At 44.8% G+C, this 21,846-nt stretch overlaps 2 protein-coding genes across 2 annotated transcripts; both read right to left on the bottom strand.

Moving 5' to 3' along the window:
* Nucleotides 1-1,932: 1,932 nt before the first annotated feature.
* LOC144583855 (vomeronasal type-2 receptor 26-like) lies at nt 1,933-12,717 on the bottom strand. The gene is made up of 5 exons (XM_078378784.1): nt 12,538-12,717; nt 11,323-11,550; nt 5,739-5,756; nt 4,311-4,437; nt 1,933-3,518 (listed from the first exon to the last, which is right to left on the bottom strand). The coding sequence occupies exons 1-5, from the start codon at nt 12,715-12,717 to the stop codon at nt 2,620-2,622; spliced, it is 1,452 nt and encodes a 483-aa protein (XP_078234910.1). The 3' UTR covers nt 1,933-2,619.
* Nucleotides 12,718-15,580: 2,863 nt separating this feature from the next.
* LOC144583763 (vomeronasal type-2 receptor 26-like) lies at nt 15,581-19,974 on the bottom strand. The gene has a single exon (XM_078378437.1). It carries the CDS (start codon nt 19,253-19,255, stop codon nt 18,290-18,292), a length of 966 nt encoding a protein of 321 aa, XP_078234563.1. The 5' UTR covers nt 19,256-19,974; the 3' UTR covers nt 15,581-18,289.
* Nucleotides 19,975-21,846: the final 1,872 nt, after the last annotated feature.

The following is a 21,846-nucleotide window of genomic DNA, read 5'->3' as shown; positions in this document are numbered from 1 at the left end:
AATGGATAATATGTTTGGGGTTTTTCATGCAAAAGATTATGGGGTGTGCACAATGGGAGGAAAAGTCCTGGGGGAGCACATGGCCATTTGCTTGAGTGACGTTCTTTCTTGGTCTAGATTGAATCAACCAGCCAGTCTGTGCAATTCTTTTGGTACTTTTAAGTAGCAACTGTTTGAAAGCCCATAGGGTTGGTGAAAAATCACTCCGTCTAAAGCCACATAATTTAGGCAGAGTGCTTTTGCACCATGACCTATCCAGTACAGTCCCTTCAAACAATAAAGAGGTACTTACATTCCTCTTGGTGAGGTTTCTGGACGCACCTTAAACTGGAGTGAAGGCATTTCAGGAAAGAAAACAGACACAGTTTCTCCAATGAGAACATCTTCTCTAGAAGGAGGGAGAGTATATGGAACATCTGGCTCTCTCCTATATCTGAGGGTGTTCAAAATCTTGTTGGAACTATGAGGAAAGACAAGGAGGAGGAGGAGGAGCACGAATAAGACTAACCTGCAGGGCAGCAAAAATTGGCCCCAGTTGGAAAGCCAGACCTGCATTGTCACCTAACCGACAATTCCCAAGCTTGTGAGTTCAATGCCCTTCCTTAGACAGCACAAGAAACAACACATCAAAGACAAAAGAGAGGTTTGAAATGTAGTCTTCAACCTAAAAGCTGAATCAAGCTTGCTTTGCTCTATTCATCAAGCTTCATGAAAGATGATCACACTGAATCAACTACACATTCCCTATTTCTTCAAGCCAAGCATTGCCTTGAAGTGGAGCCCACGGGCTGTAAAGTTCCACAGGGTTTATTCACAGGAAAAGGGAGAAAAGACTATATATTAGCAGGGTAGGAGAACAACTTGTTGTGCTCACTTCTGCTAAAGGGCCCAGGGGGCCTGTAAAATTTGCAAAGGAAGCAGGTGTCAAAAATAATGGATGGGTTAATTGTAGGGCAGAGGATTTCCTGAACCCCAAGGCACTGGTCAGCCAGGGAAAACCAGAGGAAACATGTTGCTATGATTTGGGATCCTACTATTAGTTCCAGTATAGAGAGAATGAAATGAGATAATCCAAAAGCTAAGGATCACACTCTTTTGAAATCCTATGCATGCTGGTTCCTTGGTCTCCCATTGCAAGTGAGAAGAAACTGGGGGATTTGACAAAGGGGGTCTCGGACAAACAACCAAGTTCAATAAACAGAGTGACTCATCATGTTGAGCATAAGATCCAATAACATTTACTGAATTCAGACCAAGTCCAGACTTAGATAGGAAATGCTACAGAGCAAGGAAACTGGAAGTGAAGCTCAATCAGTAAATAGTTGTTTATTATACTTATGAGTGATAGTGTCTGTGTAATGTCACAACATGTATACAAACGATACCCTATCCTCCATGCTTTAAAACTTTGATTTGATCTTTCGGGACCAAATCAAGGGGGGAATGGAGTCCCCAGCATGAGAAAACAGGTCCCATTCAGGTTGCCAGGTCTGAAGAATGGAGATTCAACTCAGGAGAAGTGGTACCGGTGGAGGATAAAGTCTCTTTCTAGGTCCTAATTTGTGAAATTTGTATAATTTAAATTTTCCTATTTTGCTTGTGGTGTTGTAACTTCTAAATGCCGTTAAAGGTTTCAGAACAGAATAGCCTAGGATTAGACTTGAAATCTGGCACTATCTATTCCAGCATGCAGGAAAAGCTCCCACCAGATTCCTGCCTCCTTCTCTCCACCCTGCTCTGCCATGGTGCCATCTCTGGACCCACACAATTTAGACCGTACGAGGTTAGAACCAGGACTTTGAATTTGACACAGAAACACTTGCCTTTTAAATGATCTCCTGGCTCAGTTCCTCTAACTTGCTCCATGGTGTCTCAGCTAATTCTATTAAGCTAAGGCCCAAGCAATAAGAATAAGCAGACAGTTACTTGGAATGAAGGGCAACAGGTTTATTCAGATAAAACAACTGCGCACTCAGGTGCCCAGCAGGGTGGGGACCCCGAGATCAACAGGGTACAAGTTTTTATACAGTTCTAAAACAGAAACAAAAATATGCAGCCGTTCCTTGGTCCTCAAGGATTATGTGCATGGGTTTCAATTTCTCGGATCTCAGCAAAGCAGTTAGTTTCCCATGCGCGGAGCAGCTGATCCCTCAGGATTGCTGAACCTTCCTTACAAAAGTGCTACTTTTTCTTTGCCCCTTTCTCCCTTCTTACCATGTGGGCCTGCCTCTGAAACGTGTTCAGAAACACGGCAGCCATATAGACAACCGGACCTGGTTACAAGGCCACATAAAAACCTCTGCCAACAGCTCTGCTGCTTGTTCATCTGCTTCGCAGCACAATTCAAAGCCCTACTTTTAACCTATCAAGCTCCAAAAGGATTGACTCCAAGGATGTCATTGGCCTTGTATCATTTTAAGAAGAAAGGAAGGACGAGATGTTAGCTGGACAACCATACTGCGAAAGAGTTGTCTGTGGTTCGCAGGCTGGAAGTGGAAGGACATAGCTAACTCCTACGCAATCTCAAACTTTGCATCTTTTCTTTAATAACTACTGTAGGACTGTATGAAAAAGAAGTAAGTCAGGGAACTAAAGAACCCAAATAAACCACTGTCAGCCTTACTTTTTTCTTACTAATTGTTCTCTGGTGTTTAGGTCCGGTCTCAAGATTATAATGTAGCATTTTGGGAAGAAGATACAGCCCAGTAGACCAAGGTTGGAAGCCAAGATGGAGAAGATCTCCACGGCCACCATGTATTTCCCTTTGGTGCTCAAATAGGTGGGCACAAAGGAGACCCACACACTGCAAAACACCAACATGCTGAAGGTGAGCAGCTTGGCTTCATTGAAACTATCAGGCAACCTTCTGGCAAAGAAAGCCACGATGAAGCTGGTGATGGCCAGAAGGACCATGTAACCCAAGACAAGGTAGAACATCCTGTCTGAGCCTTCATTGCACTGCACGATGATCTGGTCCACTTGAGAGTTTCTGTCAAACTCTGGGAAAGGGGGTGAGGTCGCCAGCCACACAATGCAGATGCCACTTTGAATAAGTGAACTGACAACTACCAGGGACACTCCCAACCTATTTCCCACCCACATCCTGGCCCTGCTTCCAGGTTTGGTGGCCATGAAGGCCAGAACCACCGTGACGGTTTTAGCCAAAACACAAGAAACAGCCAAAGTGAAGATGATGCCAAAGGTGGTTTGCCTCAGAAGGCAGGAGATCTTCCCAGGCCGGCCGATGAAGAGGAAGGGGCAGAGGAAGCCCAGGAAGAGAGAGGAGAGCAGGACACAGGTGAGCTTCCAGTTGTTGGCCTTGACAAGGGGAGTGTGTTGGGAGTGAAGGAAGACCCCCATCACCAGAACGGTCAGTCCAGATAACAAAAAGGCACAACACCCCAAAGTTGCTCCCAAAGGTTCTCTGTAGGACAAGTAAGCCACACTTTTCAAGAGGCAGTGATCCTGGCCCTGGCTTGGATACCGATCTTCATAGCACTTCTCACATTGATCTGCATCTAAAATCCAGAAAGAAAACCACAACTGTTCAAAAATGTTTCCTCTCACGAAGACAAATTCATTTCAAAACCTTAGAAAGAAATGACACTTTGAAACAAAGTTTCTCTTCAAAGGGTGAACTGGAAGGTTTCTTTCTTTTGGATTTGCTTTCTGACCTATACTTTATTCCCTTCCTTCTCCACCTGCTTGCTTTCTTCTCCCTGAAGCACCAAGGAGCTCGGAGATGTTGGGAGAAGAGGCTCACAGGAAGCATTTCCAGTTACTAACCTTCCGGGAAGCAGCCATGCCAGGTAGTAGAAGGGCATAGAATCCTAGAAGAATTAAGTGGGAAGAGACCTAGAAGGCCAATGAGTCCAAAACCCTGCTCAATGCAGGAATCCAAACCAAAGGATACCTGACCATTGGTTGTCTTGTTTCCCCCAAAATGCTTCCATTGTTCTAATGCTCACCACCTCCAAAGGGAATTGGTTCCAGCAGAGATAAATAAAACCCTCCCGACTTCCGCGTCCATAACATTAATGATCTGTGTAGCGTTCTTGAATCCCAATCCAAAGCCTCCCTCCCATTTTTTAAAAATACCCACCGAAATGGAAATATACAGAACCAGACAAGGATTTGACTTGGCATGTCATCCAGAAGGACCCCTGCCTGGACTCCTTTACTGGGGCACAGAGTAAGCCATAGATCTCTGTAACCATCTTAGTGAAAAAGGGTTGGTATGTGACCAATATTAAAAAGCAGGGACCCCGTCTCACTCTGTCCTCATTGAAGCTGCCCCTTTTTCCAATTACCAACATGGATGGAAATTCTGCCTTCCGGGCACCGAGCACATTGGTAACAACAGACTGGCTTCCCCTGCTGGACAATCTTGCTGTAACCGGGCTGGCAGCTCTCCACACAGGCGGCACGAGGAATTGTCTATAAGGACATCCAAAAGGAAAAGAGGGAGGTTAAGGGAAATAGGGTCATTTCCTCGAGTTCACGTTATTGCAAGGTGCTTACATTTCAGACGGCCAAGTTCTTTTTCAGGTGTGCATGACCAGGAAGGAAATGATCTCCCTGATCATGAAAGGCAACAAGGACAATGGGACAAACATGAAAAGAAAGGGAAATTTGAATTCTGAAAGAGCCAGAACTTCCTACTTCGGCCAACAGATAACAGGGGCGGCAGACTCTGGCCTTTCCTTGTAATACATCGGCAGGGAGAGAAGGAAAATGGAAAAAATGAGGAGAGAGTCTGTAGGCAGGGGGAGAACGCTAAGCCTGTTGTGACACATACAGTCAAAGGCCACTGAAAATGAACTCCTTCATCCACATAAACAACTGGAGAGTGGAACATGGAGGTTTTAACTGATTTTCAAAGAGGAAGAGAGGGGGGGAGAAGGAGAGATTTGTGAGGCCATGTCTCTGTGTGTCAGAGTACATAGAATAACGGCATTGGAAGGAACCTATTAGCCCATCAAGTCTCTCTCCCTTATCAAATCAGGAACGTTACTTAAACCGAATTTAACCAATGCTTGTCCAAATCCCCTAAAGAAGTTCCACTAAAGACCTAGGAGCACACGTCTTTCAAATGGAAACCAATTCTGATTTTCCCCAGGTTTTCCTCCCTCATTTCCATTGCCCCTTATTGCCTTTCCAAGCCCCTTAAAATATGTTATGGAGCCCCTATGGATGAGCCCTCCTCATGGCCAAGAACTCTGGACATTTATCCCTTCATATATGAGATCTCAATACAACCTCTTCTTCTCAAACCCAGTGTGGTAATGCTTAAATCATTGTGAGGGTACCATTCCCAAGGTTGTTAATAAAAGGACAGTCTCCTGGGGCCAGAGAGTCAGAAGAAGACCACGACTTCTCATTTTGCTTCCTTGCTGAGTCGCCCACCAGGGGTACTGCTGACAGACATCCATTTGTGTGTGTGGCTGACTTCTTCTATCTATTGCTAGGAGACTCTTTGCTATCTTATTATCTGGTGATCACCACAAAGCCCATCAGCCTCCCCATTGCCTGAACCCCAACAATTGGTGCCCAATCTTCGGGCAAGGAAAAAGACATTGCAAGTTTAATTCAGGCACATAAAACAGGCTCCCGAGGAAGGCTTAAGGAACTGCCTCTAGCCTTCTGACAACAGAAGCTTCCAAGGACAGGAGCTTCCAAGGAAGAAAATTCCAAGGAAAGAAAGACTAACATCACCAGCAGGCGATCCCACAGCTCACCTCATCGACCGGCCAGGTCTAAGACATCTAAATCATCCTAAGGGATCACAGGGGTGAGTCTTTTCTGTCAAAACAAGAACACATCAATCTATCTCTCTAAACATACTTTCTGGCTAAAGACATGGGGAATTTTCTCTCACCCTCCTTATCTCCATGTCAAGAGAAAATTAAACAAGAGTTAATTTATCTCTTGCAAAGGAAAAAGCTTTTTAATGACCAATCTGAACAACTACTGGAAAAATTTGACAGAGATAAGTTCTCTCTGTCCGTTTTACCCAGAGAAAGGCTCCTTAAATCTGTCCATGTGGCATTTTATTGGAACTGAACTTCACAAACACCCTAATGTGGTGTCAAATGATGTTTTAAATGTGTGTATGCCATCTCACAGCTTGAAAATCCTCTTCTTCCTCAAGAAAAGGAACTCAAAACCTTTCTGTTAAATTGTCCAAAAACTCTTCACCCTGAAAACCCCCCTGCCCAGCTACCTGAAAAAAAACCCCTCATTATAGAAGTAATTTTTCCTCTAAAAATGGCTTCTGTAATCAAACTTCTCCAAGCTACGCATCTAAAATTGGCTCAGCTTCAATTACCCCCTCATCTGAGCCCTCCCTTTTTCTCCCTCAGGCTTCTACAGCCTCTCTCATTCCCCCCCCCAGCCCTACCCACCTTTCTCCCCCTCTTTTTTGCTTCTCATAACAGCCAGTGTAAGCCCCCCCCCACAACCCCCGGCTTTCTCCCCCCTTTTCTACCTTCTGACGCAGATGCTAATACAGTTCCTATTACCCCCACACACACTCAATTTGAGTTCCCACACATTATTTTGCTCCCCCTCCCAACATCTCAAAAGATAAGACACCTGGTATCTTCCTTAAACAACAAGTTTCTACTGAAAGAGTAAAAAAAAAAATCATGAGACATCCAGTAAATTTCTAAAAGTAACAACTACTTTTGTTGATGCTACAATTAACGAGGTTGACAGTATATCCCCTCATCCTAATCAGAACTTCAAAGCAGTTCTTGAAAACAGAGCTAAAGATTTGGCACATGATGCGAATTTCATGCACAAAGCAGACTGGCTTGAGGTTTCTCCTACGCAGCCAGTACTTAACATTCAGAAAGTTGCCAACTGCATTCTACCTAAGGATGCTTCAAAATATGGTTCAACATGTGGTTTGGTCTAATTCAGACTTCCTTCCACACAATTGTCTCAAAGACTGGCTTATTGCCTCACCAATGGCATCACAAGACAGGGAAAAATCTGATTTTACACTCCCTGTGTACAACATTGCCTTTTTTTTTTCAAACATATGCTGGTGTTCTACACCTTTGCACATCTGCTGGTTATGTGAATATGACCACAGAACAAATCTGTCTGGAAAACCCTGAATTTTTTCTCTCTGCTTCATTCCCGACACCTCTCAATACTTTCTTTCAACAAACAGGTTTCTGCATGCCTCCAGAGGACTTGTAAACAACACCTAAAACTTTCACTTTGGCAAATGACATCATGGACACTACATGTTCCATGTTTTTACCAGAACTACAGATTCCATCATACCTTGCATGGCTTGGCAATTTGCCTTGGGTTCCTGCATTCATGAGCCCTTACCTAAAGCATGAATTACAACCCCTGTTTGCTACATGCCAGGGGCATCAGTTTCCTGAGTACCTCAGCATGATGGGACCTATCACACATCCCATACACGCATTCAATGCAGGATGAAACACTCCATGAAAATCTTCATTCATTTTTTTTTGCCTCTGTGGCTATCAGCCTCAAGGTCTGTACTGGCGCAATGCCCAGACTTTCTTCAGACCCCTTATCAGTAATTCCAGGCGTTCTGCCAAAAGAATGCCATTGTACCAGGCAATTCATGGCTTTGAAGAGCCACTGTTTATCGCATTTCAAACCTGACTTGTACCTTCAGCCTTCTCTGATCTTGGCAACCCTTCTCAAATTTTTTTTTAACCACGGATGCTCATATCCAACTGCTAAAAATAACCTCAAAGCAAGATTCTTGCGCAGACTCTGTCCTTTATCTCCTCCCTCCTGATTTTGCTACACCTGACATTAATTTCTCTGTCCATTACAGCCGTGGTCCCCAGCCTTGGGCCTCCAGATGTTCTTGGACTTCAACTCCCAGAAATCCTGGCCAGCAGAGGTGGTGGTGAAGGCTTCTGGGAGGTTTAGTCCAAGAACATCTGGGGACCCAAGGTTGCACTAGAGGGACACACCAGACTTTTTTCCCTTTTCAAGCTATTCCACAACCAGATGCAATCCTAATGAATATTCCTTCCAGGTGAACAACCATACTCCTCTACATTTGTTCTTATTGCTCCAATAAACAACACAGGACCCAGATTCCATTCTTTCCCTCAACATTCAATAGCATTGATTCATTTATATGTCTCTGCAGATGAGCAAACATTATTATCAACACAGGATCCTATGGAATGGCTGCTGGAGATTTATGAGCAGCCTCTTGACATTCCTTTAAAGATTTTTTTCCCTTTCCTAACTTTGAGTTGCAGCCCAGCTGCTGCAGCTCTGCTTACTTTCACAGGCCCTGGTGGATCAGCTTGGTGTGTGATGTCCTACCATGGAAAGGATGACCTGATCTTGCAACCTGAAAAACTCCATTCCAGATTTTCACCCAGTGATAACCCTAACCCTAACTCTAAATCAGATGGCTGCATGTCAGAAGTGCCTGACCAGACTTGAGGGTACTCAACCAAAAAACTTTCTGATGCAAAGTGTAACCTGAACCGTCAGAACATCCCAGAGACCCCTGAATCTTTCCTTGCTGCTGTCATTGCCCAGATAAACATTAACTCTTTCATGCTCCTATGCTGCTTCCTCACTCTTGGAACTGTTCCAGTAGGTTTTGCAAAAGCTCCAGACGACCTGCATGTGCGTCTTCAATATAACATCTGGGAAAATTTGGCCTGTATAGTCAATGTTTCTCACTTTTGCCTGCAAGAAGCTTATGCCATCTATGGTTTACTGGGAACTTGCTTACCATAATTCCTGTCTGTAAGGAACCATCTGATATTGCCAATCATAAGGAGCTAGGCCAGTGATTCAACGCATCTCTTGTTAAGTACTCTGCTTCCCATGAATGGGGACACATAACAAGAAAGGTACCCATTGATGCTTTCTCGTTGTATACTCCTATTGTCGCTATTAATGACAACACAAAGTGTGCAAGGATAGTTAATTGCTCTTCTGACAAATGCATTGCAACACCAAAAGCCACATGGACTTGTTCTCATGAAGTTAATATTTCATTTAACTGGGCCCATGTCATCCTGCCCCCCCGCTGGTTTTTACATGTGGTCAACATACATTTAGCTACATTCCAGCCAATCTGTGAGACACAGAATGCTGCCTTAGTAGATTAGCCATCAACTTAATGCAACATCCTGCTTTGCAGAACTCCTTGCCTCGGGTGAGATGGGAAAGCTTATCTCTTGATAGTACCTGTAATGATAAAGTTACTCTGTTATCCAAAGCTAATGTGGCTAATGTTTCATTAGCCACATCACTTGTTGGCATTTCTGGCCTTGCAGTCTATAACACATGCACACTCGCAAACCTCGCATGCACCTTAGCTGAGACCATTAACCACACTTCCACTGCTATTTCCCTTTTTAATCATGAACAACGTGAACTATGTAATGCTATTTTAGACAACCGTACAGCCTTGGATTATCTCCTACTGCGCAATCATATTGGTTGTGAGTCTTTTAATAATCTCTGTTGCTTCAATTTATCTGATAATAGCCGTGCAGTGAACAATCAGCTTGCTCAGATGACACAACTTGCCAATAACATACGCCAAGACATTCTTTCTTCTTGGTGGGACAGTTTATTATTTATATTTATTTATTTATTTATTTTATTTCTATCCCGCCTATCTGATCATATTAGACCACTCTAGGCGGCTTACAGTAAAAACAACAATGTAATTTTAAAACTTTACAGCAGAAACGTAAATTAAAAAAATAAAGAACAGAATAAGAAAAAGATCGTCAAGGGTTTTCTGTTGGGAAGGCCCGCCTATACATCAATGTTTTTAGTTGTTTCTTAAAAATACCCAGCGAGGGAGCCTCGCGAATCTCAGGGGGCAAGTTGTTCCAAAGGCGAGGAGCCACCGCCGAGAAGGCCCGGATTCTGGTCTTTTCCTTTCGGGCCTCTCTCGGCGTTAGGCTCCTCAGCCTTATCTCCTGGCTCGCGCGAGTGACACGGGTAGATCTAGGCGGGAGAAGGCGTTCCGCCAAGTATCGAGGTCCTAAACCGTTTAGGGCTTTGTAAGTAAGCGTTAATACTTTGAAATCAATGCGGAATCGGATGGGCAGCCAATGCAATGCGGCCAGAGTGGGGGAGATATGTTGGTATCTTCTCAGCCCACTGAGTAGTCTGGCCGCCGCATTCTGCACCACCTGTAGTTTCCGCAGCAATCTCAAAGGTAGCCCCACGTAGAGCGCATTACAGTGGTCTAATTTCGAGACTACAAGCGCATGCACCAGAGTGGTGAGAGACCCCACATCAAGGTAGGGCCGCAGCTGGGCTATCCGCCTGAGATGGAAAAAAGCGGAACGGACCACGGACGCCACCTGGGTCTCCATGGTGAGCGCCGGGTCAAGATGGACACCCAAGCTACGGACCCCATCCCTGACGGGCAGGGTCACCCCCCCAAAAATGAGGGAGTTTCCCATGTCCCCAGGTGTGGGGGCGCCCACCCTCAGTACCTCCGTCTTGTCCGGGTTCAACCTCAGCCCGTTCTCCTGGCTACCTAACTTTGGATGGCTTTGCACTGTATTGATGTATGCAATTATGATTTTTGCACTTCTTGTAATCTGCTGTTGTTTTATTCAATGCATTCCAATGTTCTTTTCAGTAATAACTGTTTGTTGCAAACCTAGGCCTTCTGGCCTTAGTAGAAAGGACTTATATGTAATCCTCAAGCAAATTAAGGGATATATTCCTTTGCTTAATAAAAAAGAGAAGGGGGAAATGTGGGGGTGCCATTCCCAAGGTTGCTAAGCCACATGGGTGTTCTAGTGAGGGAAAACTCTCCTAGCATCCTGTGGATGCTTCTGAGGGAAGGAGCTGCCACCATTCCTCTCTCATTATCATAGAGAGCTTGCTATACAGGCCTTCCCTTAGGCCAATCAGAGGGCTTGATTAATTGCTTTTCTCCAGACCAACACTAATAACATGATGTAACCATTGTCCTATCTGAACTGTGTCTACTATCTGTAATGCTGTCACTACCTGTGACATTGTAATGTTAATAAAAGGACAGTCTCCTGGGGGCAGAGAGTCAGAAGAAGACCACGACTTCTCATTCTGCTTCCTTGCTGAGTCACCCACCAGGGGTACTGCTGACAGACATCCATTTGTATGTGTGGCTGACTTCTTCTATCTATTGCTAGGAGACTCTTTGCTGTCCTATTATCCTGTGATCACCACAAAGCCCATCAGCCTCCTCATTGCCTGAACCCCAATAAATCATGGGGTTCATTTCTAAACATCAGGAAGGATCTGTTGGCTTGAAGCCTTCCACAAAGGAATGGACACCTGATTGAACTTGGGATTCCACACAATGGCACTTCCATTCAGGGTGAACTTCTTTCCATCAGGACCATGAGGATCGATCCAACCAACACGCACTCTCCGGAAGGACCGATTGGGGAAGGTTACCAAGTTGTTGACGTCGTACCCAAACTCCAGGTCCCCGTTGTCGTTGAAAAAGATTTCATTGCCAGCACTGTTGTTGAAGCGGACGTTTCTCAGGAAAAAGTGAAGCTACATTTAGGGAGAGAAAGAGCTGCTTCTAGTGCAAATGGCAAGAGAGGGGTTGGAATTATCATTCTGGAATTTCAGTAAATGCAACTTTTCCTTCATCAAAAATGTTTTCATGACTCTATTAATATTAATCAATGTGAAGTCCCACGAGTGTATCTATTCAAAAGGAATACATGGCCAGATTTGTGGAACTTTTGGACTAAAAGATGAGGATGTTCACCAGGTTCTGGAAGAAATCGGGAACTAAATTGTGGCATTAATCCTGGAATTCTCCTTACATGTTGGTACTATTTCTTCAAGATATACTATACACAATTTCTCTATCTGTGCACAAGGAAGCTCCTTACACTTCGTCTGCAGCCTGGAGGAAGCCTAACTTACCTGCCAAGGTTGACCAGCCAAACGACCCTCTCTGTCTCTAGTCCTCATTGCTCTCTCTTTTGCTGTGGGTGAGGACATGGCATGGAGAGCATGTGCCACAGCGTAGACTGCATTGTAGATACTGTAGCTCTGCCCAGACATTTCCAGCTCAAACACGGACCGAGAGAGGCGCCCAAGACTCTCTTCCCCACTGCAGGTACTTAATAAAGGGAAGTCATACTCTGGAAGTGAGCACATGAATGCAGTTTGCCAGAATACTTGGAAGTAGACAACATTTGAGTTATAGGGGTTCAAACTCTCAAGAAAATCTTGAAATCCTGGCACCACATTGGAGTGAAGCGAGAAGGACAAGGTGCCATTGAGGGACTTTTCTGTGAATGGATCCCAAGGGAGAACAGAGGTGAAATCCCACTGGGCTGTTATGATCCAAACTTTTTCCATTGGCCGATTCCAGACAATTTCTGAGTTAACTAGAACTATTCGTAAACCTTCCATAGATTGGCCGTCTCCATGGACGAGCCATACATTGAGTGGGTGCAACCAGAGTGCAGAGAACAGACTTCTCAGGAGAGTAGTAACTGTCTTGTTCGAAGTGTGACTTGTCACCAGTGGAAGGAATTCAGTCACTGCCACACAGATGTTGTTCTGCAAGAGCCGTGGCCTCAGGGTTCGGAGAAATGCTTCCCCAGTGCCATCGCTGGACAGGAGGAGGCCAATCCACTTCCACGCAAAATATTTGAGCAGCTCAACAATCCCATCGTATTGAGGTTCTTCATTCGGAATCATCCGGAAGAAAAAGGGGAACTGGGTTTGGTCACTCAAGACAGGGTCAAAAGAGCCGTAGGAAAGCTAGAGCAAGAGGGGAATAAAAAAATTATTTGTGTCCTAGAAATAACAAATCATTGGGTCATCATTCATGTGCTGGTGGCCACGTTTGCAGATGACAGAAAACTTTTCTGGGTAGTGAAGATCAGGAGGGATTGTGAAGAGCCTACAGGAGGATCTCCAGAAGGATGTCTCCAGACTGGAAGAATGGGCAGAAAAATGGCAGATGCCTTGCAATATAAGAACTTGTAAAGCAATACACATTGTGGCAAAAAATCAAAAATTTAGCTAATGGGTTCTGAGCTGTCCATGACAGATCAGGAAAGATATTTTGGTGAGCTGGTGGACGGCTCGAACAAAGTGTCAACCCAGCGAGCGGTGGTAGTGAAGAAGGCCAATTCCAAGCTAGGTAGTCATGACTGATATGTAAAAAAGTATGGAGGGGACGGATAAAGTAGATAGACGGAAGCTCTTTTCTCACACACACAATACTTTATGCTTTTGCAGAGAGGCTTGAAAACAAGCTGGTGGAAAGACTACATGATTGCTTTTCTACTTAATTTATTTATTTTATTAAATTTATACCCCGCCCATCTAGAAGGATAGTCTACTCTGGGTGGCATAACAAAGTTTAAAAACAATAAAACCAATAACATACAAAAATCAAAGATATAAAAATACAGATATTAAAAATACAGCTGGAGGGAAAGCCCACCTAAATAGCCATGTCTTTGGTTTACTTCTAAAAAGCGAAACTCTCGAATTCTAAGTGCTCATGTGAAGGACTTCTTGAAAACTGCTGGATTACTCAGTGGTTTTGATCTCTGGCTCCGGAGTCAGAGGTTGGGAGTTCTATTCCCCATTGTGCTTCCCGGAAAGAGGCTGGCCTTGAGGATCCATCGGGTCCCTTCCAGCTCTGCAGTTCAAAGGTTACTCAAAGCTATAGAGAAGGTGGGCCCTTGGCAGCTGATCCCAAGCAGTCCCTAGCAAGGCTGAGTTGGCAGCATCTCTACGGGGGAGTAGATCCCTTTCAGTGTGAAATCTATGGTCAAAACACACAGGGAGCTGATGATGAGTATCAAGGCAAGAGCAGCTCTCTCTGTCTCTCTCTCTCTCCCATTTGCAAATGGGGCACCCTTTCTGATCCAAGCATAACCAACCCCCTCTCCAAATACAATCTCCCATCGTCTCCTTCTTAAAGGCTTTCTCTCTGCCCGCACATGAAACGACATACCTGTGGCACTTTGTAGGTGCTTAAGACGTTGGCCATCTGGATGGAGCTGGGGGAGGTTAAGGCACCGATGACGGCCAGGAGCCTTGCCCCCTTCTCACAGGAGTAGTTCAACACATTCCCCTGTGATTTGAAAAGCAGATCGAGGGAGGCCTCACAGGCTCTCCGTGCACTGAACAAGTCATCAGCCACGACAGATCCCAGTGTGGTATTTGGCAACAGCTTGTTGTTGTTGTTGATCTCATGAATGGCAAACAGAAAGGCCAGGACGTGCTGGTAGTTTTTAGGGATGATGCTGGAATGAGAGTTTCACAGGGTCTTATGTCGTGACATTACAGAAAGAAAGGAAATGAAGTGCTATAAAGTGCTGGTTGATGATCTTCCAAGCAAAACCAATTTGGGCGTCTTTCTCCATCTGAATTATTGGGCGAATCTTTCATTTGTCCCTCTTGTGGAACTAGACAAAATACTTGTTTTCGGACAACAAACATGAGGAACTCTTAGGTCATTTCACTGATCAAAAACCCATGCACTCTCATTTGATCACTCTCGTGGTTGATCTCAAACTTTCTGCTAAGTGACCAACAACACCTAGTATCGCCTCTGGGGAACATTCACACCTAATTAAAGTGTTCTGGGGGACACCAAATTTCTGTTGGTATCACAGCATCCATCCAAGATATCATTCTGTGAATGCGCCGCTCTGCAGAAATGTGGGCAATGCCATCATTTGAAAAATATCCAGAAAGGAATGAAAACTTTGAGATATGATGTGGCCTAGTTGAATGGGTTTGCCCGGATTTTAGATATGCCACCCAGTCCCTGTTACACTATTAGGACCTCTGATTTCTGTGTTTTTAATTAAGGTGGGGGACAAGTCTCCAACCTACAGTCTAGACCTTAGGAGACTAGACCGCTTTTTGTGGGTAGTGTAGGACAGTGGAAGGATCTTTCAATGGATATCATGTTTGGGCTGCTTCATGCAGAAGACTATGGGGTGTGCACAATGGGAGGAAAAGTCCTCTGGGAGCCCTTAGCCACTTGCTTGAGTGCCGTTCTTTCTTGGTCCAAATTGAATCAACCAGCCAGTCTTTGCAATTCTTTTGGTACTTTTAAGTAGCAACTTTTTGAAAGCCCATAGATGGGTGAAAAAGCACTCAGTCTAAAGCCAGATAATTTAGGCAGAGTGCTTTTGCACCACCACAGATCCAGTACAGTCCCTCCAAATAATAAAGAGGTACTTACATTCCTCTTGATGAGGTCTCTGGACGCACCTTAAACTGGAGTGAAGGCATTTCAGAAAAGATCATAGACACAGTTTCTCCAATGAGAACATCTTTTCTGGAAGGAGGGAGAGTATATGGAACATCTGGCTCTCTCCTATATCTGAGGGTGTTCAAACTCTTGCTGGACGTAGGAGGAAAGACAAAGAGGAGGAGGCGGAGGAGGAGGAAGACTAACCTAAAAGCCAGCAAAAAATGGCACCAGTTGGAAAGGCAGACCCGCATTGTCACCTAACTGACAATTTCTAAGCTGGTGAGTTCAATGCCCTTCCTTAGACAGCACAAGAAACAACTCATCAAAGACAAAAGAGAGATTCTAAGTATAGCTTTCCACCTAAGAGCTGACTCAAGGTTCCTCAATCAAACTTCACTTCAAAGGAATCACCCTGCATCAACTACGGGTTCTCTATTTCTGCACAACTAACTTTGCCTTGAAGTGGAGCCCACAGCCTGCCTCTCCTTACATTCCATGGGGCTTACTCACAAGAAAGGAAAGATAGGATTGCTTTATATGTTTAGCCGTGTAAAGAGACTGAGTTGTTGTGCTGGATTTTGCCAAGTGGCCCGTGGGACCCGTGGAATTTGCACAGGCAGCAGGAGTCAATCATACTGATTTTGCTAATTATAGGGCAGATGATGCCCTTTTCCCCATGTCCCTGTTTAACCAGGTATAGCCAGAGGAAATATGTTTCTCTGGTCCGTGATTTCACTGTAGCTTCTGCCACAAACAGAATGAAATGAGACAATAGAAGAAATAGGGGATGCAACCTCTTGAGATATAGTGTTCATGCTGGTTCATGGGTCTCCCTTTGCAAATGGGAAGAAACTGGGGGGTTGGCAAGGGGGGGATTGGACAACCAACTAAGTTCCATAACTAGAATGACTCAACTTGTTGAGCATAAGATCCAATAACATTTACTGAGTCCAGACAAAGTCCAGACTTCTCTGTCATCTCATTTTATGGATTGGAGTCCATGGGCCGTAAGGTTCCACAGGGTTTACTCACAGGAAGAGGCAGACAAGACTATATATTAGCAGGTTAGGAGAACAACTTGTTATGCTCAATTCTGCTAAGGGGCCCAGGGGCCTGTAAATTTTGCAAAGGAAGCAGATGTCAAACATAATGGTTGGGATAATTGTAGGGCAGAGGATTTCCTGAACCCCAAGGCCCTGGTCAGCCAGGGAAAACCAGAGGAAACCTGTTGCTATGATGTGGGATCCTACTATCAGTTCCAGCATAGAGAGAATGAAATACCATCCAAAAGCTAAGGATCACACCCTTTTGAGATCCTATGCATGTTCGTTCATGGGTCTCCCATTGCAAGTGAGAAAAAACTGGGGGATTTGACAAAGGGGGGCTCAGGCAACCAACCAAGCTCAATAAACAGAGTGACTCATTGTGTTGAGAATAAGATCCAATAACATTTACTGAATGCAAAGTCCAGACTTATATGTTGTCTCATGCTATAGGAAATGCTACAGAGGAAGGAAACTGGAAGTGAAGCTTAATCAGTAAATAGTTGTTTATTGGGCTCATGAGCATTGGTATCTGTGTAAGGTCGCAACATATATACAAACAATACCCTATCCTCCATGCTTTAAAACTTTGATTTGATCTTTTGGGACGCAATTGGGGGGGTGGAGTCCCCGGCATGAGAAATCAGGTCCCATTTGGGTTGCCAGGTCTGAAGGATGGAGACTCAACTCGGGAGAAGTGATACCCAATGGAGGATAAAGTCTGTTTCTTGGTCCTGAGACACCATGGAACCTGGGGTGGCTCCCAATTTCAGTCTGACCTGTCCCTGGCGCGTCACATGGCCTCGCCTCATAACATCCCTGGAATTGAGTCTAGTGATGTTGTAAGGCCTCAGCCTGTGGTCTCAGAGTTTCTTCGAAATCCGTTATCAGTAGACGAGGATGCTGAACTGCTAACCTGGTGCTCTACGTGGTTCTGAACCACATGACAACAGTGGGAAACACTCAAACCTGATTCTATTACTTAAAAAATTCTCATATAATCAGATGTTTGAATTTTTAGTATCTGGAGCTCAGGACTAGCCTGGGATTAGACTTGAAACTTGGCACTATCTATTCCAGCATACAGGAACAGCTCCCACCAAATTCCTGCCTCTTTCTATCCACCCTGTGCAGTCACAATACCATCCCCAGACCGAAACCATTTAGGCCTTTAGAGGTTCAAACTAGGACTTTGACTTTGGCACAGAAACACTTGCTTTAATGATCTTCTGGCTCACTTCCTCCAACTCGCTCCATGGTGCCTCAGCTAATTCTATTAACGTAAGGCCCAAGCAATAATAACGAGTGGAAAGTTTCTTGGAGGAAAGGGCGACAGGTTTATTCAGCTAAAACAAGTGTACACTCAGGTGCCCAGCAGGGTGGGGACCCCGAGATCAACAGGGTTCAACTTTTTATACAGTTCTAAAAAGGAAACAAAAGTATGTAGCCATTCATTGTTCCTCGAGGATTATGTGCATGGGTTGCAATTTCTCGCATCTCAGCAAAGCAGTTAGTTTCTCATATGCAGACCTGATCTCTAAGAAATGTTGAATCTTCCTTACAAAGCACTACATTGGCACTTGCTCCATTCTTAACAGGTGGGCCTGCCTCTGAAAAGTGTATAGAAACACAGCAGCAAAATAGATAACCCGGCCTGGTTACAAGGCCACATAATCACCTCTTCCAACAGCTCTGCTGGTTATTCATCTGCTTCCCATCACAATTCAAAGCCCTGCTTTTAACCTATCAAGGCCCAAAAGGGTTGAGTCCAAGGATGTCTGTGGCCTTGCATCCTTTTATAAGAAGAAAGGAAGGACGAGATTCTAGCTGGACAGCCACACTGCAAAAGAGTTATCTGTGGCTCGCGTGCTGGAGGCGAAAGGACATCCCTAACTCCTACATAGTCTGAACCATTGTAGCTTTTCTTTAATAACTACTGTAGGACTGTATGAAAAAGAAATAGGTCAAGGATCTAAAGAGCCCAAATAACCCACTGTCAGCCTTACTTTTTTCTTACTAATTGTTCTCTGGTGTTGAGTTTTGGTCTCAGAATTATAATGTAGCATTTTGGGAAGAAGATACAGCCCAGTAGACCAAGGTTGGAAGCCAAGATGGAGAAGATCTCCACAGCCACCATGTATTTCCCTTTGGTGCTCAAGTAGGTGGGCACAAAGGACACCCACACACTGCAAAACACCAACATGCTGAAGGTGAGCAGCTTGGCTTCATTGAAACTATCGGGCAACCTTCTGGCAAAGAAAGCCACGATGAAGCTGGTGATGGCCAGAAGGACCATGTAACCTAAGACAAGGTAGAACATCCTGTCTGAGCCTTCATTGCACTGCACGATGATCTGGTCCATTTGAGAGTTCCTGTCAAACTCTGGGAAAGGGGGTGAGGTCGCCAGCCACACGATGCAGATGCCACCTTGAATAAGTGAACCGAGAACCACCAGGGACACTCCCAACCTGTTTCCCACCCACATCCTGGCCCTGCTTCCAGGTTTGGTGGCCATGAAGGCCAGAACCACTGTGACGGTTTTAGCCAAAACACACGAAACAGCCACAGTGAAGATGCTGCCAAAGGTGGTTTGCCTCAGGAGGCAGGAGATCTTCCCAGGCCAACCGATGAAGAGGAAGGGGCAGAGGAAGCCCAGGAAGAGAGAAGAGAGCAGGACACAGGTGAGCTTCCAGTTGTTGGCCTTGACAAGGGGAGTGTGCCGGGAGTGAAGGAAGACCCCCATCACCAGAACGGTCAGTCCAGATAACAAAAAGGCACAACACCCCAAAGTTGCTCCCAAAGGTTCTCTGTAGGACAAGTAAGACAGACTTTTCAAGAGGCAGTGATCCTGGCCCTGGCTTGGATACCGATCTTCATAGCACTTCTCACATCGTTCTACATCTAAAATCCAGAAAGAAAACCACAAGTGTTCAAAAATGTTTCCTCTCACGAAGGAAGGCAAATTCATTTCAAAAGCTTAGAAATAAAAGACACTCTAAAACAAAGGTTTTCTTCAAAGGGTGAACTGGAAGGGTTTTTTTTCTATTGGATTTGCTTTGCGACATATACTTTATTCCCTTCCTTCTCCACCTGCTTGCTTTGTTCTCCCTGGAGCACCAAGGAGTATGGGGTTTGGACATGTTGGGAAAAGAGGCTCACAGGAAGCTTTCCCAGTTAGTCACCCTCCGGGAAGCAACCCAGCCCAGGTAGGACAAGGGCACAGAATCCTAGAAGAATTGAGTTGGAAGAGATCTATAAGGCCAAGGAGTCCAAACCCCTGCTCAATGCAGGGATCCAAACCAAAGTATACCTGACCTTTGGTTATCTTGTTTCCCCCAAAATGATTCCATTGTTCTGATGCTCACCACCTGCAAAGGGAATTCATTCCAGGAGAGATAAATAAAACCCTCCCGACGTCCGCATCCCTAAAATTCATGGTGCTGTGTAGCCTTCCTCAATCCCAGTCCAAAGCCACTTGCACTCGTTTTTTTAAAAAAACAAAACACTGAAATGGAAATATACAGAACCAGGGAGGAATTGACTGGGCATGTCATCCAGAAGGACCCCTGCCTGGGCTCCTTTATTGTAGCACTGAGTAAGCCATAGATCTCTGGACATCCCTCCTTGCAACCACCTTAGTGAAAAAGGGTTGGTATGTGACCAGTATTAAAAAGCAGGGACCCCGTCTCACTCTGTCCTCCAATTACCAGCATGGATGGAAATTCTGCCTTCCGGGCACCGAGCACATTGGTAACAACAGACTGGCTTCCCCTGCTGGACAATCTTGCTGTAACCGGGGTGGCAGCTCTCCACACAGGTGGCATGAGGAACTGTCTATAAGGACATCGAAGAAGAAAAGAGGGAGGTTAAGAGAAATAGGCTCATTTCCACGAGTTCATGATGACAATTGCAGGGTGCTTCCATTTGAGACTGCCAATTTCTTTTTCAGGTGTGGGTGACCAGGAAAGAAATAATCTCCCTGATCATGAACGGCAACATGGACCAGGTGACAAACATGAAAAGAAAGTGTAATTTGAATTCTGAAGAGCGAGAGGGAGAAGAAGAGATTTGTGAGGCCATGTCTGTGTGTGTCTGAGTCCATAGAATAATGGTGTTGGAAGGGAACTATCAGCACATCAAGTCTCTCTCCCTTATCAATGCAGGAACCTTACTTTAACCAAATTTGACCAATGCTTGTCCAAATCCCCTAAAGAAGTTCCACTAAAGACCTAGGAGCACACGTCTTTCAACTGGAAACCAATTCTAATTTTCCCCAGGTTTTCATCCGTCATTTCCATTGCCCCTTATTTCCTTTCCAAGCCTCTTAAAATATCTTATGGAGCCCTTACGGATGACCCCTCCTCATGGCCAAGAACTCTGGAGATCTATCCCTTCTTGCATGAGATCTCAATACAACTTCTTCTTCTCAAACCCAGTGTGGTAATGCTTAAATCATGGGGTTGATTTCTAAACATCAGGGAGGATCTGGTGGCTTGAAGCCTTCCACAAAGGAATGGACACCTGATTGAACTTGGGATTCCACACAACGGCACCTCCATTAATGGTGAACGTCTTTCCATCAGGACTATGAGGATCGATCCAACCAACACGCACTCTCCGGAAGGACCGATTGGGGAAGGTCACCAAGTTGTTGACGTCGTACCCAAATTCCAGGTCCCCATTCTCGTTAAAAAAGATTTCATCCCCAGCACTGTTGTTGAAGCGGACGTTTCTCAGGAAAAAGTGAAGCTACATTTAGGGAGAGAAAGAGCTGCTTCTAGTGCACATGGTAAGAGAGGGGTTCGAATTATCTTTCTGGAATTTCAGTAAATGTTACTTTTCATCCATCAAAAATGTTTTAATGACTCTATTAATATTAATCAATGTGAAGTCACATGAGTGTGTCTTTTCGAAAGGAACAAGTGGCCAGATGTGTGGAACATCCGGACTAAAAGACAAGGATGTTCTGTTACATGGGAAGGGCTCAGCTGCCACCTCCGGGCTGGATTTTTTCCTCAGAAAATCCATTGAGCCAAGAGGTTCCACTGCCAAAGTTCCATCTTTAAAATGGACAGCATTCAAGTTGTGCTCAAGACCCAGGAGTAGAACAAGGATGTTTGGGCTATAGAGCTAAGAAGATACCACGTGTTGGATGACCTGGGGACCTAGGGCTCAAATCCAATCTCAACCAGGAAACTCAACAGTTGACCTCCTTCATAGCTGTAACAATCTCTCATCCCAACTTACATGACTGGGCAACGGTGAGGGGAAACTGGGGATGATGAGGACTGCCATTAACACTGCCTTTAGAGGAATGCCCAGTGTTCAACTCTCATGACAAGCTCTGTTCAGTGACATCCAGGGGGTTAAACATCATCTGCCCTGGCTATATTTAATATCTTGGAATGGAAGGAAGATTGCAGCAACACCAAAATGGAAAAGACAAAGCACAGTAATGGGATAGTTCTGCTCTGGTTTCCTGTATCATCAGTTAGATACGGACCATCAAGTCAGAACCTCAGAAGGCCTCCAAGGTAAGGGAAATACCTAAGAAGTGTT

The sequence above is a fragment of the Pogona vitticeps genome, chromosome 6 (assembly GCF_051106095.1).
Source record: "Pogona vitticeps strain Pit_001003342236 chromosome 6, PviZW2.1, whole genome shotgun sequence".
In the NCBI taxonomy this organism is placed as follows: domain Eukaryota; kingdom Metazoa; phylum Chordata; class Lepidosauria; order Squamata; family Agamidae; genus Pogona; species Pogona vitticeps.
The sequence above is the reverse complement of the archived record's forward strand: the minus strand, read 5'-3'. Positions and strand labels throughout refer to the sequence as shown.